The sequence below is a fragment of the Castanea sativa genome, chromosome 1 (genome assembly GCF_040712315.1).
Source record: "Castanea sativa cultivar Marrone di Chiusa Pesio chromosome 1, ASM4071231v1".
Classification (NCBI taxonomy): domain Eukaryota; kingdom Viridiplantae; phylum Streptophyta; class Magnoliopsida; order Fagales; family Fagaceae; genus Castanea; species Castanea sativa.
In genome coordinates, this window is record NC_134013.1 from 71,424,821 (window position 1) to 71,437,661 (window position 12,841).

Sequence of the window (12,841 nt, forward strand, 5' to 3'; positions counted from 1 at the left end):
TGTTCATTATGATGGACTGATATCGTGGATTCCCTTGCAGGCGGTATGATATAACACAAATTCCTGATGTTTATGACTCATGCAAGTAAGTCATATTTGCTTTCCCTCATTATGCCTCCCTTTTAATGTGTCCAAATGAAAAGTGCATGGCACCAATTGTACAAGAGTGATTTTTGGAAAGACACAAACTGGATTTGTCAAGGCATTAAATGCTTCTCACTATTTTGTTAAAAGATGACTATCATTATGGATGAAGGGAGAAAATGTATTAAGTTGAACTGTTATTTTCTATATGGTATATTTTTTTCTTGGTTTTAGCATCTTGTTTCTTGACCTTCCAGTGATAACTTACTGGTAATTGGTGGTTTAATGAGTCCACTCCTTATCTTGGGTTTTCCCCATGGGAAAATTTTCAGTTACTAGAAGTACTTGTATAAATGGGTGAAGGGTTGTATAAAACATGGAATGTAAAAGATTACTTACATTCAGTGAGGAGATTACAGAGAAAGTGGCATCAAAAGGTAAAGAATTAATGGTAGGGGATAGTTCAGCTCTACGTAGTGGGTTTTATGAGTGGGAAGGGGATGATGGTTTGGGTGACTCGGAAATAGAATCGTGGTCAGAGGGGGATTTAATGTGATGTGATGTGGAGTTGCTTTGTTGGCAGGATGGTGAGGACCCTTTGTTGGTGGAACCTCTGGTTCTGTCCATTCCTGTGGAGGAAGACAAGCTTAGTGGGGGAAGCCATGTGATGTGATACAGGGGATACCACTCATGCATCGGACTAGGTAACAAGGAAACTAAAGGTTTTAGGAAATTTTTGGGCACCTGGAGGCCTTTGCAGCAGAGTTTACAGGTTTATTAAAACCAAGGCTACAGATGTAAAGGGGAGGCAGTGGGTGATCAGTGATGGTGCTGAAAAAAATTGTCTATGATTGAGATGAAGAGTAGCAGGGAGCTGAATTTTTTTGTTTAGTTCTCTGAATTATGAATCTAGCTCAGCTAAGCCAAGAAGTGCTAGTAGGGTGAGGTCAATGATTTTGCATTAATAAATCTTAAAATCAGTTCATGGAATGTTAGAGGGTTGAATGATAGAGATATGGACTATAGTATTTGGTCTGTTTGGAGCTCAATGGGTTATGCTGCAGGGAGTTCTGGATATGTTAGCTTCATGGCAAGGTCGGTTTGGTGACTTTGGTTGTCATCAAAACATTTTAATTAATAAAGTTTAGTTACTTATCAAAAATAAAAAAAGATTACTTACCTCTAAGGTTTGAATACACGAGCTAGTCACCAGAACATTTTAATTAATAAAGTTTAGTTACTTATCAAAAAAAGACTACTTACCTAAGGTTAAGATACATGAGCTACTTATTCTAAAATTTTGTTTCAAGGAATCTTGTTTTGCATGTTTCTACAAGGAAAGAGCACTATAAGTGTATGATCTAATAGTGAATTAAAATTTTAGATTAGGGGAATAACATATGAGTGACAGTAAGGAGTCTACAGATTTTGCACACAATCTATGGTTGTTCGTGTTTTGCTTATTCAGACTCTATTGCGTTATGCCTAAGAGGGTGTTGAATATGCTGGCTTGTTGGAAAGGGAGGTTTTGGCAGACATTGTAATGGTAGCTTTGGGGGTTGGGGGGTGGGATTTCATTATGCATCACGTGGACTATTTGGAGAAAATGCAACCATTATACTTTTGAAGGGATTGAACATTGGCCTTTGGAGTTAAAACTATTTGTAGTATGCTCCATGTATGATTGGATGGCTGCTTTGAGTGGTCACTCCATGTAAGATTGATCTTTTTTATTTTCAGTAACATTCTTCAATCACCTAAATATATATATATATATATATATATATATATATATATATATATATATATATATATATATATATATGGATTGGGTTCAAGTTATACCTGATGTGATAAACAATATTGCACCACCTAATAACTTGCTATTTAATTCATATTTTGAAAATCTCACCGTTGCTATGTAACATGCATGCCAAATTTTATGACAATTCGATGTTATTTACCATTTGATCCATATACTCATATTTTTTGCATTATTTTAAATTACAAAGACTTGAATTTAAACAATTGATTGATGACATGGTTATTGATCTCTGATCACCTTGAAATTTTCCAAGTATAGAGAATATATGGAGATAATGTAATCAAACGATGGATTTGTAAAAATTTGCATCCAATTAAAAAATATTAAATGGTGTAACATTGCTTAAATTTACGCTAGGTGTAACTTGAATTCAACTATATATATATATATAGAGAGAGAGAGAGAGAGGGAGGGAGAGAGGTGACACTGGTCTGGGTTGGTCAGGTGTTTGGGAACACATCATGACATGATGAGAGATATATGCATGTTACACACTTACCTGCATCCATACCATATTTACAGAGTACAAAGAACTTATAATTTTCAGTGAGCATGCAAGGGCCAAATGTTAATATTGTGGTAGAATCTGGAGAGAGTTTTCTGTGGTTTTTTTCATTCTCAACAAAGGTCTTTTGTTCCCATTAAGTTCATCTATCTTATATCACAATCTTTAAGAAGTGTGATTGAAATTCAATTTGATCATTTAATCTTAATTCAAAGTTTGGCATTTCACTAACAGAGAAGTTTATGTTCTTATGTCAGTTGTATACTTTGTGTTCTAGCTATGATAATATATGTTATGCTTGACTTACTGCCTGACAGGTATGATCTCTTGCACAATGCACATCTTAATCTAGAAGGGTTGGATGAACTCTTCAAAGTAGCTCAGGTAATTGACAAAATCAATTTTTACATGCATACATCTTTAGAAGTGAAATGATTTTCATTTTAATATTGATATAATAGAAAATGTTCATAACATCACTGCAGTTTGTATGTTATTTTGATATACGACTAAAGTCACCACAAAAGAACTGTATACTCTATTGATATGTGATTCAGTGCATCCAGCAAGATGTCCGTCTTTGTGTTCTAAAATTTACTGTATTATGATTTAGAAATTTAATATCTTCTCATGTAGCAGAATTCTTTAGTCAGTCTTATATCCGGATATACAGTAGGAGGGGGAGGAAAATGGGGTGGTTGATTTTCCACCTGGGCTTGCAAATCTCATTTCCTCCAAATTGGGAGGAAAATGAAGCCAAATTAGGCCTATAGATAAAATTACAAATTTCACTCTGTATTGACTCTGTACCAGTCCAAGTCAATATCGATTAACTGCTGAATCAGACTGATTTCTTCTTCCATTTGCACCGCTGTAGAGAAAGCAAAAAACTAGTTTTTGGAACACATAACAGTACTAAAAGCCATCAATCCTTCTTCAAAGCAGCATCAAATAACACCAAAATTATATGCAAAGTGCTTAAATTGATGAAAAATAAATAAATAAATAAATAAATAAAATACATTCTAAATTATGGAGAGAGAGAGAGAGAGTAAATAAAAAAAAATCACATAATATGCTTGGTGATAGTCTTGGCTGAGAGTTTCAACATAAGCAGCAACTAAAACAATGGAAGTTTCTGTGAGCATCTGACATTAGAAAGCTGAGCTTTTAGTTGACATGCAATCAATTAGTTTGTTCCATGGGTGTGAAAGTGGGCTGTGAAGAGAGAAAAGGAAAGGGAGGGAAGAAATAAAAGAAGAGAAGAAGAGATTAGAATTTGTGAAAGAGAATTTCATGAGAGAGAAAGGGGAAAAGAATGAAAAGTCAAGAATGGGTAAGTTGAACTGAATAAAGGCCCATATGTTTTCTTTTATAAAAGTGAAACTTTTTTTTAAAAAAAAATAATTATTTTCTATATATATAATAGAAAATTTACTTCTCATCTTATGGGGCTATAATAGTAAATTTGGACAAACTAGTTGTTCCATCCTCTCATTTTTCTTCTCAATCAAGCAAAGAAAATTTAGGTTTATTTTGCATCTTTCTACTTTTCCATCCTCCTTACCAAACACAAATCTTTTTTATCCTCCCAACCACAAACAGTTTGGCCCCCTCTTAAAAAAAGGAATCGGCCCCATCAAAAACAAAAAAACAAAAACAAAAACTTGCAAGTTAATATCTTAAAACATGTACTAAGTTCAATAATATATTGGAAAAAATTTATAAACGCCCCACTCAAATTCATTATTTCGAGTTAATTAAGTCATACAGTCTTTTCCTTTCAATCCTAGAATTTCTGCTTCTTAGGACTCTGCATTACGGCCTTCAAAAGAAATTGCTCCCTTATTTACAACAAAAAAAACTAGCAGTCCCAAAGTATAAATTTTGAACTTCAGTAGTTGAAAAGAATAGATGGCAAAGAGAATTCATGAACTTGCATCTATCCACTTGTTTTTTTTTTTTTTTGGTAAGTGCATCTATCAACTTTTTCTAGTATGTGTATTGAATATTGGGTGAGATCAACTGGTTGTCATAGATACACTGAAAGTGCTCTGTATAATTTCACTGCAGCTCCTTGCAGATGGTGTGATCCCAAATGAGTATGGAATTAATCCAGAGCAGAAGCTGAAGATTGGATCAAAGGTAACATCATTTTTGTTCTATGCGGGATTAGTTTGGTTGTGAGAAAGACCTGTTGGAAGTCCCACGTTGAAAAATATAGTGCTGTGCTTCCTGCTTTGTAAATACAGTTGTTGGGAGTACCACATTGGAAAAATAAAGAAGGATGTTATATTTTTTCCTCTATAAATACCATGCTTAAACAATTTGCATTGAATGTGTGTGCTAACACTTCTGTGAGCCTAAACATATTTTGTTGGGCTCGTTGCTTGGTGCATTTCATCCCCCCAACCCCTTTGGTGTAAGTCTTTTTTCTTTGTTATTTATTTTCACTGGTCAAAACTAGTTCCAGTTCCCAGTTATAATGGTTGATCTGCCAGTTTTTCTGGTTTTAATATATTTTCATGAATTTTCAGTTTTAAGCTAGGACTGGACCTTTTTTTTTTCTTTTTCTTTTTTAAGCTAGGACTGGACTGGTATAGCCTTATAGGTCCTGGCTCTCTGTTGAACCTGTGGGACCAGCAAACCCAGTCCGGTTTATGAAACACAACCCTTGCCTAGGATACCGTATATATCAGTACTTGAAATTTTTAAAATGAAAAATGTATATGCTTGACAATTTACAATGCTATATCAGGGTGTTTTTTGTGTATCCAATATGTCAGATCTCACATATAGGCCTAGTCTCAGTTAACTGCTCTGAATGCAGCAAAAAGTTCAGATATGCTGTCCTTTGCTGCATACATTGTTTGCTTGAGATGAGATTTTAAAGGAAACAAATATGAAAGAAGGATTAAGAAACAGGAAGTAGTCTAAATTTTTGTACCAATAAAAAGATTATCTTCTTTTTTCTTTTTTTTTGGTGCAGCGGATGGGTTCATGTTTACACCTTTGAACAATTTCTAGTTCTAATATAACAGGAAACAGCCAACAAATGTAATGGGGTTATAGGTGGAACTTGAATCCCTGAGATTTTTTGGGTTTTATTGACCCAATAACATATCTGTAACGACCCAAGGAAAAGCGCTAGTCATATTTGCATTATACCTCAAAAGGATTAGTCACAATTGAAATTTCTTGTAGTTGTTAATAAAGCCCAGATCTACTCAATATATGCCCAATGTGGGACTCATCACACACCCACACAATTCACACTCTTAATCAATATCCAAATCAGATCTGGGGCATCACAATATCATTCGTAGATTTTCTCTTACACAAGAAAACATTTGTTAGGACACTCTAAAGTACTTCTATGAGAGCTAGCTCAAGAACCTTTCCCTTATTACTTGAAAATGTATAGTTTTGATCTCTTACTCTTCGAAGTCTTTGTGAACATCATCTGATTGTCATATTAATGCTTCAATGGACCATCTAATATTATCAACCAAAAATAAAAAAGCATAGGCACTAATATCATACGAAGTTTGGACCTCCACATTAACTTATGATCCTTTTCCTTTGAGTGTGTCTTGGGTTTTTCATGTGAAGTCAATATTGCTTGTTGTCCAGTTATATCTGTATCCCATATATTACATTTTCTGTGGACCCACTGGCTGCAGCTTAACTTTACATTTTGGCAATTCAGATTGCTCGCCGTTTGTTGGGTAAAATTTTGATTGATCTGAGGAATACTCGTGAAGAAGCCATCAGTGTTGCTGAATTAAAGAGTAATCGAGACCAAGATTCTACATCCAAAAAAGCTGAAAAGGAAGATACTGAATATCAATCAAAGCTCTACATTAAGAATGATGACATGAGAAGAACTAGCACAAGTGATATATCGATGGATCAAGATGATGATGATGATAAGGAGACCAAATATCGTTTGGATCCAGAGTAAATTTATGACTGTTTTTTGTCACATGTTCTCTAAGCTCTTACTAATTATCTCAAGTTCTTTCCTTATTTTCTGTCAGGTATGCCAATGTCAAGACACCTGAACGCCACGTGCGGACACGCCTTTACTTCACATCAGTGAGTACATTTCTCTCTGTTACAATAACTTGCACTAAAGAAGCTCTCTCTCTCTCTCTCTCTCTCTATAATTTTTACAAATTATGATTCAAACAACTACTGTTTAAATTCTTTATATCTATTTTTGGACTGAATACTTTGATTTAGGTAAGGATTGAAGAGATCTCGAATAAGATTGTATTTGTTATTAGAATCTTAATTAAATGATTAAATTCACTAGCTTAAGCTTTTAGGACAATAGGTAATTTATCATGGTATCAAAGCTAGGTGTTCTAAACCTAGGACCTATGGTTTATGGGCCTACCATCACCATGTGTCCAATCATGGAACCTGTGGGTTATGGGCCCACAACCCATCTATTTCTGGGGGAGAGTTGTAGCTAAAATTTGCTGCTAAATTTGAAATAAAAATTTTATAGTTATATGAAATTTCATTATTTGACTGTTCTAATATCTTTGGTCTTGGCCTTCATTCAATTGACTTGCATCAATACATTGACATGAATAGCTATTTTTCTTCAAGGACTTTTCTTTTTTTTAAATATATGACCCTTTTAATTATCAATAAAAACACGAATTTAAAGTATTTAGCTTAGAATGACATTCCTTTAGTGGATTCCCTAAAATATTTTTCTTCAGGTTCTTTCCTTTTACGGTTTTATTGTAAGCTTAATCTCCTTTCTTTCTTGTGGAGTAACTGGAAAATTAATTAATAATAAGCTGAATGTGTCGTTCCCCAAATTGGATTGTATTAGTGTGTTGTGCAGGCTTGTGCTGATGTGCAGTTTAACTTTCTCATCAGCTGATATCAAGTGTCTGCCATTTACTCTTTTTGATGACAGGAATCTCATATTCATTCCGTCATGAATGTTCTTCGTTACTGTAACTTGGATGAATCTCTTCTAGGGGAGGATAGCCTCGTTTGCCATAATGGTTTGGAGCGTCTACATAAAACAAAGGAGCTTGACTACATGAGTTATATTGTGCTGAGGATGTTTGAGAACACAGCGGTAGGTAATTTAGTGTGTTTGCTAGAATGGTCATTTCTATTTGGTTCATATAACCCTTTCTTTGCTAAAATGTCATTTACTTAGAGCCTGTGTAAATAGATCCTGCGTGGACTAGATATTTGACTGATAAACTGGTGTTCCACGTTTTGATCTGGACTAGTTAGGCAATCCTTCTTGTCCATCAGTTCATGAAAGTGGTCATGTTATAAGAGCAAGTGATGACCCAACTTAAGACTATACTAAACCTAAAGGGCAATATAAACTGCAAATGAAATACTTTAGAATGACGAGATGTGCAATTTGTAACTATTAGATTGTTATGTTTTATTTCTCCTTGTCAAGAATTCTTAAGATTATTGATGGTGGATCCATACTGAGAAGTGTTTCTTGAAATTGCAATTGCAGGTTAAGTTAGAGGACCCAAAACGGTTCCGCATAGATATGACCTTTAGCCGTGGTGCAGATCTATCCCCTTTGGAGGTAATGCATGTTCAATTATGGTTAAGTTGTTAAGAAAGGAATGTCTAAAAATAGTTAATACTTAATAGTGGACATGTCCATCCCAAGCAGGGTTGTAAATGTTGTCCTCTATTGATTGTGTTCCTTTCTTGCTGTGGAGAGAGAGAGAGGTTTGAACTCTGGGGAATATTCTCTTAGAAGAATTAAAGTGGTTTTTCTTTGAATATGCTATCCAGACAATCATATTAGTGTTTTGTCAGCAAAAAGCTTGTTTAAGGTTGGATTAATATACCAACCTCCCTGACACATCCACTCAACTGATGGTTTGAGTTTCTTCTTCCTGTATTAATGGAATTTTTTTAATATACCTGATTGGTCTCATTTCAAAACATTGTTTGATACCAGGGATATCAAAAAGCCTCAAGATGGGATTTATTAATACATTGAGGCCAGTAATTAGTTATATGTGATCTTTGCATGTTTAACAAGCGGAGCTGTTTCTCTTTTGATTGGCAGAAAAATGACAGCGAGGCTGCTTCGTTGCACCAGGAGCACACACTACCAATTATGGGTCCAGAAAGGCTGCAAGAAGTAGGATCATACCTCACATTAGACAAAATGGAAGAAATGTTTCATCCTTTTGCCATGCCAGCAGAAGATTTCCCTCCGCCATCGACCCCTGCAGGATTCTCTGGCTATTTCACAAAAAGTGTGCTTGAGCGCCTGGTAAATCTTTGGCCTTTCCATAAGCATGCAAATTCTAGTGGAAAGTAACGAGAATTCTCACTTTTATTTTCCTGCTTACCCCCCTCTTCACATTCTTTGATTGTTTCATATCATGCATCTTTGATATCTGCGGAACTTTGGTTGGTTGATCGGCTAGAGTGAGTTTTGAGCTCCTTCTGAGAAAATTTTGGGAGGCTTACAATTTTCAACAACAAAAGAACGTTGTTGGAAGAAACCATTTGGCTGAAATTGACGGACTTTTCCTACGTCTTTTATTGTATTTTTCCCCTTTTTTCCATTATTGTGAATAACAGTTTTCATTAATGAATGCCTTGCTCAGCTAAGTCTTAGATTGTTTGTTTGGGTTGGCTAATGAGATTTCCCGTGCTCCTTGAAATTAAAGACTCAATCAATGCATTTGATAATAACTAAAAGAACAAACTGACCTATTGAATAGTTAAGTCACTTCTCCTAACACAATTTTCCCTCTTTATTTTTACTTTTATTCTTAATTTGGGTTAATCCGACTTTATTTTTTATAAGCGCAAGTCTTCTACTTACGTCTTCTACTTACTCGCATGATGATGTATGTAGCATCTCCATTTTATGCATTATGTGGCCTTGTATAGTGATGCCTTGGAAACTTTTCTATATCTGCTTTGAGAAGGCTGAGTCAATTCCAAAGGAAGTAAACCACGAAAAAGGGGGATTAAAGAAATGAAAATAAGCGCATAAACACAAGTTGCCAGCTGAAGTGTTCGCTTGCATGCATCACCCCTGGTGATGAAATGGCATTGTTCAGAAGCCAAGCTTTGTCTCAGATATGAATAATTCAACAGCGAGGCTCAAGAATCCTGCATATCATACACGGAACTTCTTCGTCATGTTTCCTAGTTTCTGATTTAGGTATGCGTTATTACTTGTCTATGTAGGCAAGTGGTAGCTCTTCAATGTGAGCTCAAAGGTTTTGGGAAAGGAGGAAGGCTACCCTCCTTTGTGTAGCCTACTCTCGTTCAATAAATAGAGAAAAAAAGATAGAATTTACTCCTAGAGACTTTTTTATTTTAATTAGATGCAAAGCCTGGTTTTGGCCCAATTCTCCATAAACACCCCCATCATTCCTGTCCCTTTCCTTCTCCTCGTTATCTATTTATCAATTGGTCATGTCATTGTCATCATCTATGCCTTTTTTTCTTTTTTCTTTATTCTTTTTTTTAATCTTCTTTTCTTCACAGTTCAATTCTTATCCCCAAACCAACTTATCAATTGGGCCCGGGGACTCAAATCCTAGCCATTTGGGTCAATCGGCCAATATACCACGGGCTATCATCTATGCTATTGGAAGATAGAATCATGTTCTAATTTACAGGTGAGGACAGCTATACCTAGGCTTCAAATTAAAATCTGTTTAGATGGGTATCTTCCAGGCTGTTGTAGATTTATCAAATTGTTTTGATTGGTGCAAAGGTCGATTTCGCCTTAATTGATTTTTCAGCCTCATACTTGATATAAAAAGGGACTTATCATTAAATATCCTATTTATTTGATTCTGAATTGTAGATGGTCCATTTTATAGCGAATATTTTAAATATTTCATGGATGAATAATGGATATGTTATCAAATTATTTAATATTGATTATTATATCTTATAGGTGTAAATCTTTAGATGTGTGAAGAACTATATCTTTTCCATGATATGAATTCTTTCAATTTCAAAGAAAGTGGGGTTCAAGACGTGGCAATGATATGAATTCTTTCAATTTCAAAGCAAGTGGGGTTCAAGACATGGGATGGTAGGCTTTATTTGATTGTATATGTATTTAAAATAATATTTGAAAACTTTACGAGATAAACAAGTGGTCAAAATAATCAAAATAAAGCCAAAAGCGTTATAAGCTTGTAACTCAGTTGGTTGACATCTCTCTGTCTTTTCAAGAAACACATCTAATGTTTAAATCCCTTCTTACCCTCTTAAAAAAAAATTTAAAAAAAAAAACCCCACCAAATTGGACTACCAAGTACCAACAACATTATTTCAGAATTTTGTATAGGTTTTATTCTTGTTAAATAGTGAGTGGAAGTTTACCAAAATCTTCAGGGAAAACACAAGTCATTTAACCCTGCTCAATTTTGAACTTTGTTCATTCTTTATTATTTCTTTATGTTCAGTTGTTTCTTTCCGGAACCCTAGTGTCTCTTTAACCAATTAACAAAATAATTCTTTTCTTTCCTTACAATTCATTAAGTTTAGAAAATTAACCAATCCAATTAAAAGTATAAAATAAAAAAGCCTTGTTTTTATTTTTTTGAAAAATAAAAAGCCTTGTTGATTGGATGGGAATGAATTAAGAAAAACTAAGTCATTGCTTATCGAAATTTAACTCTTTGATTCTCAAAATTTGTGGTACTTTATAATTTATATTAAAAGTTAAAGCTGTGGGTCATATCAACTAAATTACTATTTTTTGCTCCTTTTTAATTTTAATTTGTGTTGCCACATCTCTATCGTCAAACATGGAGAATCGAAAGAGGGGAATCAAAATCAAGAAATTAAATTCTGTCTTGATTTGTCAAAGATGCATATCACAAAAGCTGTAACATGATAAGTTATGTAGTTCATTTCTTATTAAACAATGTAACAAAAGGCAGCAACTTCTGTTTAAATGTTCCCTATCCAAACTCACCTTCATGTTCATGTTTCTTGCCCATCAAACTCTCCAGCACAATATGGAAGGCAAGTTTTCTTTGAACATTCGATTGTGGGTTGCACTGGCTAGTTCAGGTGCACCACAAGGACACTTGAAACTTGCCTAAAAACCACTTTTTAAGTGTGAAATATCAGTGGAGTAATTTTCAAATATGCCAAAATTCAACAGGTTTGCATTGCTGCTGCTGACGTGCTTCAATTTCTTTTACTCAGCTCTTTAAGGATTAAGGACGCAAGTCACTATCTATAGTATCTCCACTTTTTATTTATATATATATATATATATATATATATATATATATATATATATATCTTTCCAGAATTGTCATGAAAAAGAGAGATGTTGATCACCTTAATGTAGTGAGAATGCTTTACTCCTGACAAATGAAGGTGGGTGGGGAAGGCTGATTTGTTATTTCTAGGATCTCACTATTAGAGCCTTTTCTTTCTTTATATCCATCTTCTTCTCACCTTTTTGTTCTTTTTGGAATCATTTAATCTGGCTTTGTTGGCCATTCCCTAGACCTAGTCTTGGCACTTGGCACCCACATAGAGGTAAGCTTGAGTTAACAATTATGCGCACCCAAAATTAAATATGGTGTCGGCATATGTGTTGGTACTAGTGGAATTCTATGGCAAAATGATAGTAAGCCCATACTAAGATGAGAAAAAAAATCTGTTGGAGTAGTTTGGGCCTGTTTGGATTCTGCCGCTTATTGCTGAAAATTGAAAATACTGTAACAAAATAATTTTTAAATGTGTAAATAGTGTCGTGGGACCTCAATTTTAAAGAAAAATTTGTTGAATATGTACTTGTAGGTCCCGTAAACAGTGCATAGGACCCATACAAAAAACGCAGGAACAAGCACAAACACAAACACGTTTGTATCCAAACTAACACTACATATCAGTGGCTAGGTTAAAGGTTAATAATCTTGTAGTGGGTACTAGTTATAGAAGTGAGACTAAATTATTTGCTTAACCTTTTCTTGGAACAAATAATTTTAGATATTGTTAAATTTTTGGCAAATCGGGTGTTTTTTTTTTAATCTATGATTTATGAAGTAATGAAAACTCAATGTTAATGCTATTAAGTATTAACAATTTTGATGAATTATTTGAAAGAGTGAACACGGATCAATTTTTTTATTTGTGAAGTAGGATCGAAGAATTAATTTTCTGAGAATAATGAGTGACCATCCAATCATATGAGGATCCAAAGTAATATGATAAGATTATAAGTGCATAAGATTTTACTACTACAAAATTTGAAAAGACGGTTGGTAGTTATTTTTATTCCCAATTTTTGGAGAAGCTAATTCCCAAATTCAAACTCACAATTTATCCCTTAGGCTAAGGACACTAGCAATCGCACCAAGATCTAACATTTTTATTGTTTTTTTATGTAATTATTTAAAAATGAGTGT

The 12,841-nt window shown here is 34.3% G+C and overlaps 1 protein-coding gene across 9 annotated transcripts in view; it reads left to right on the forward strand.

The window, feature by feature from the left end:
• Window positions 1–10,484, forward strand: part of LOC142610821 (inositol hexakisphosphate and diphosphoinositol-pentakisphosphate kinase VIP1-like) — a 34,369-nt gene extending 23,885 nt beyond the window's left edge. For 4 of the 9 annotated variants that reach the window (XM_075782765.1, XM_075782824.1, XM_075782782.1 and 1 more), the window contains 9 exons: window positions 41–85; window positions 2,732–2,798; window positions 4,488–4,559; window positions 6,124–6,374; window positions 6,455–6,512; window positions 7,354–7,521; window positions 7,927–8,001; window positions 8,497–8,706; window positions 9,301–9,384. In XM_075782765.1, the coding sequence (XP_075638880.1) occupies window positions 41–85; window positions 2,732–2,798; window positions 4,488–4,559; window positions 6,124–6,374; window positions 6,455–6,512; window positions 7,354–7,521; window positions 7,927–8,001; window positions 8,497–8,706; window positions 9,301–9,369 (1,015 nt within the window). In that variant the 3' untranslated portion in view covers window positions 9,370–9,384. Of the gene's footprint in view, window positions 1–40; window positions 86–2,731; window positions 2,799–4,487; window positions 4,560–6,123; window positions 6,375–6,454; window positions 6,513–7,353; window positions 7,522–7,926; window positions 8,002–8,496; window positions 9,051–9,300; window positions 9,775–10,359 lie in introns of those variants that run through there. The other 5 variants (XM_075782790.1, XM_075782799.1, XM_075782807.1 and 2 more) reach the window with 4 other exon arrangements.
• Window positions 10,485–12,841: the final 2,357 nt, after the last annotated feature.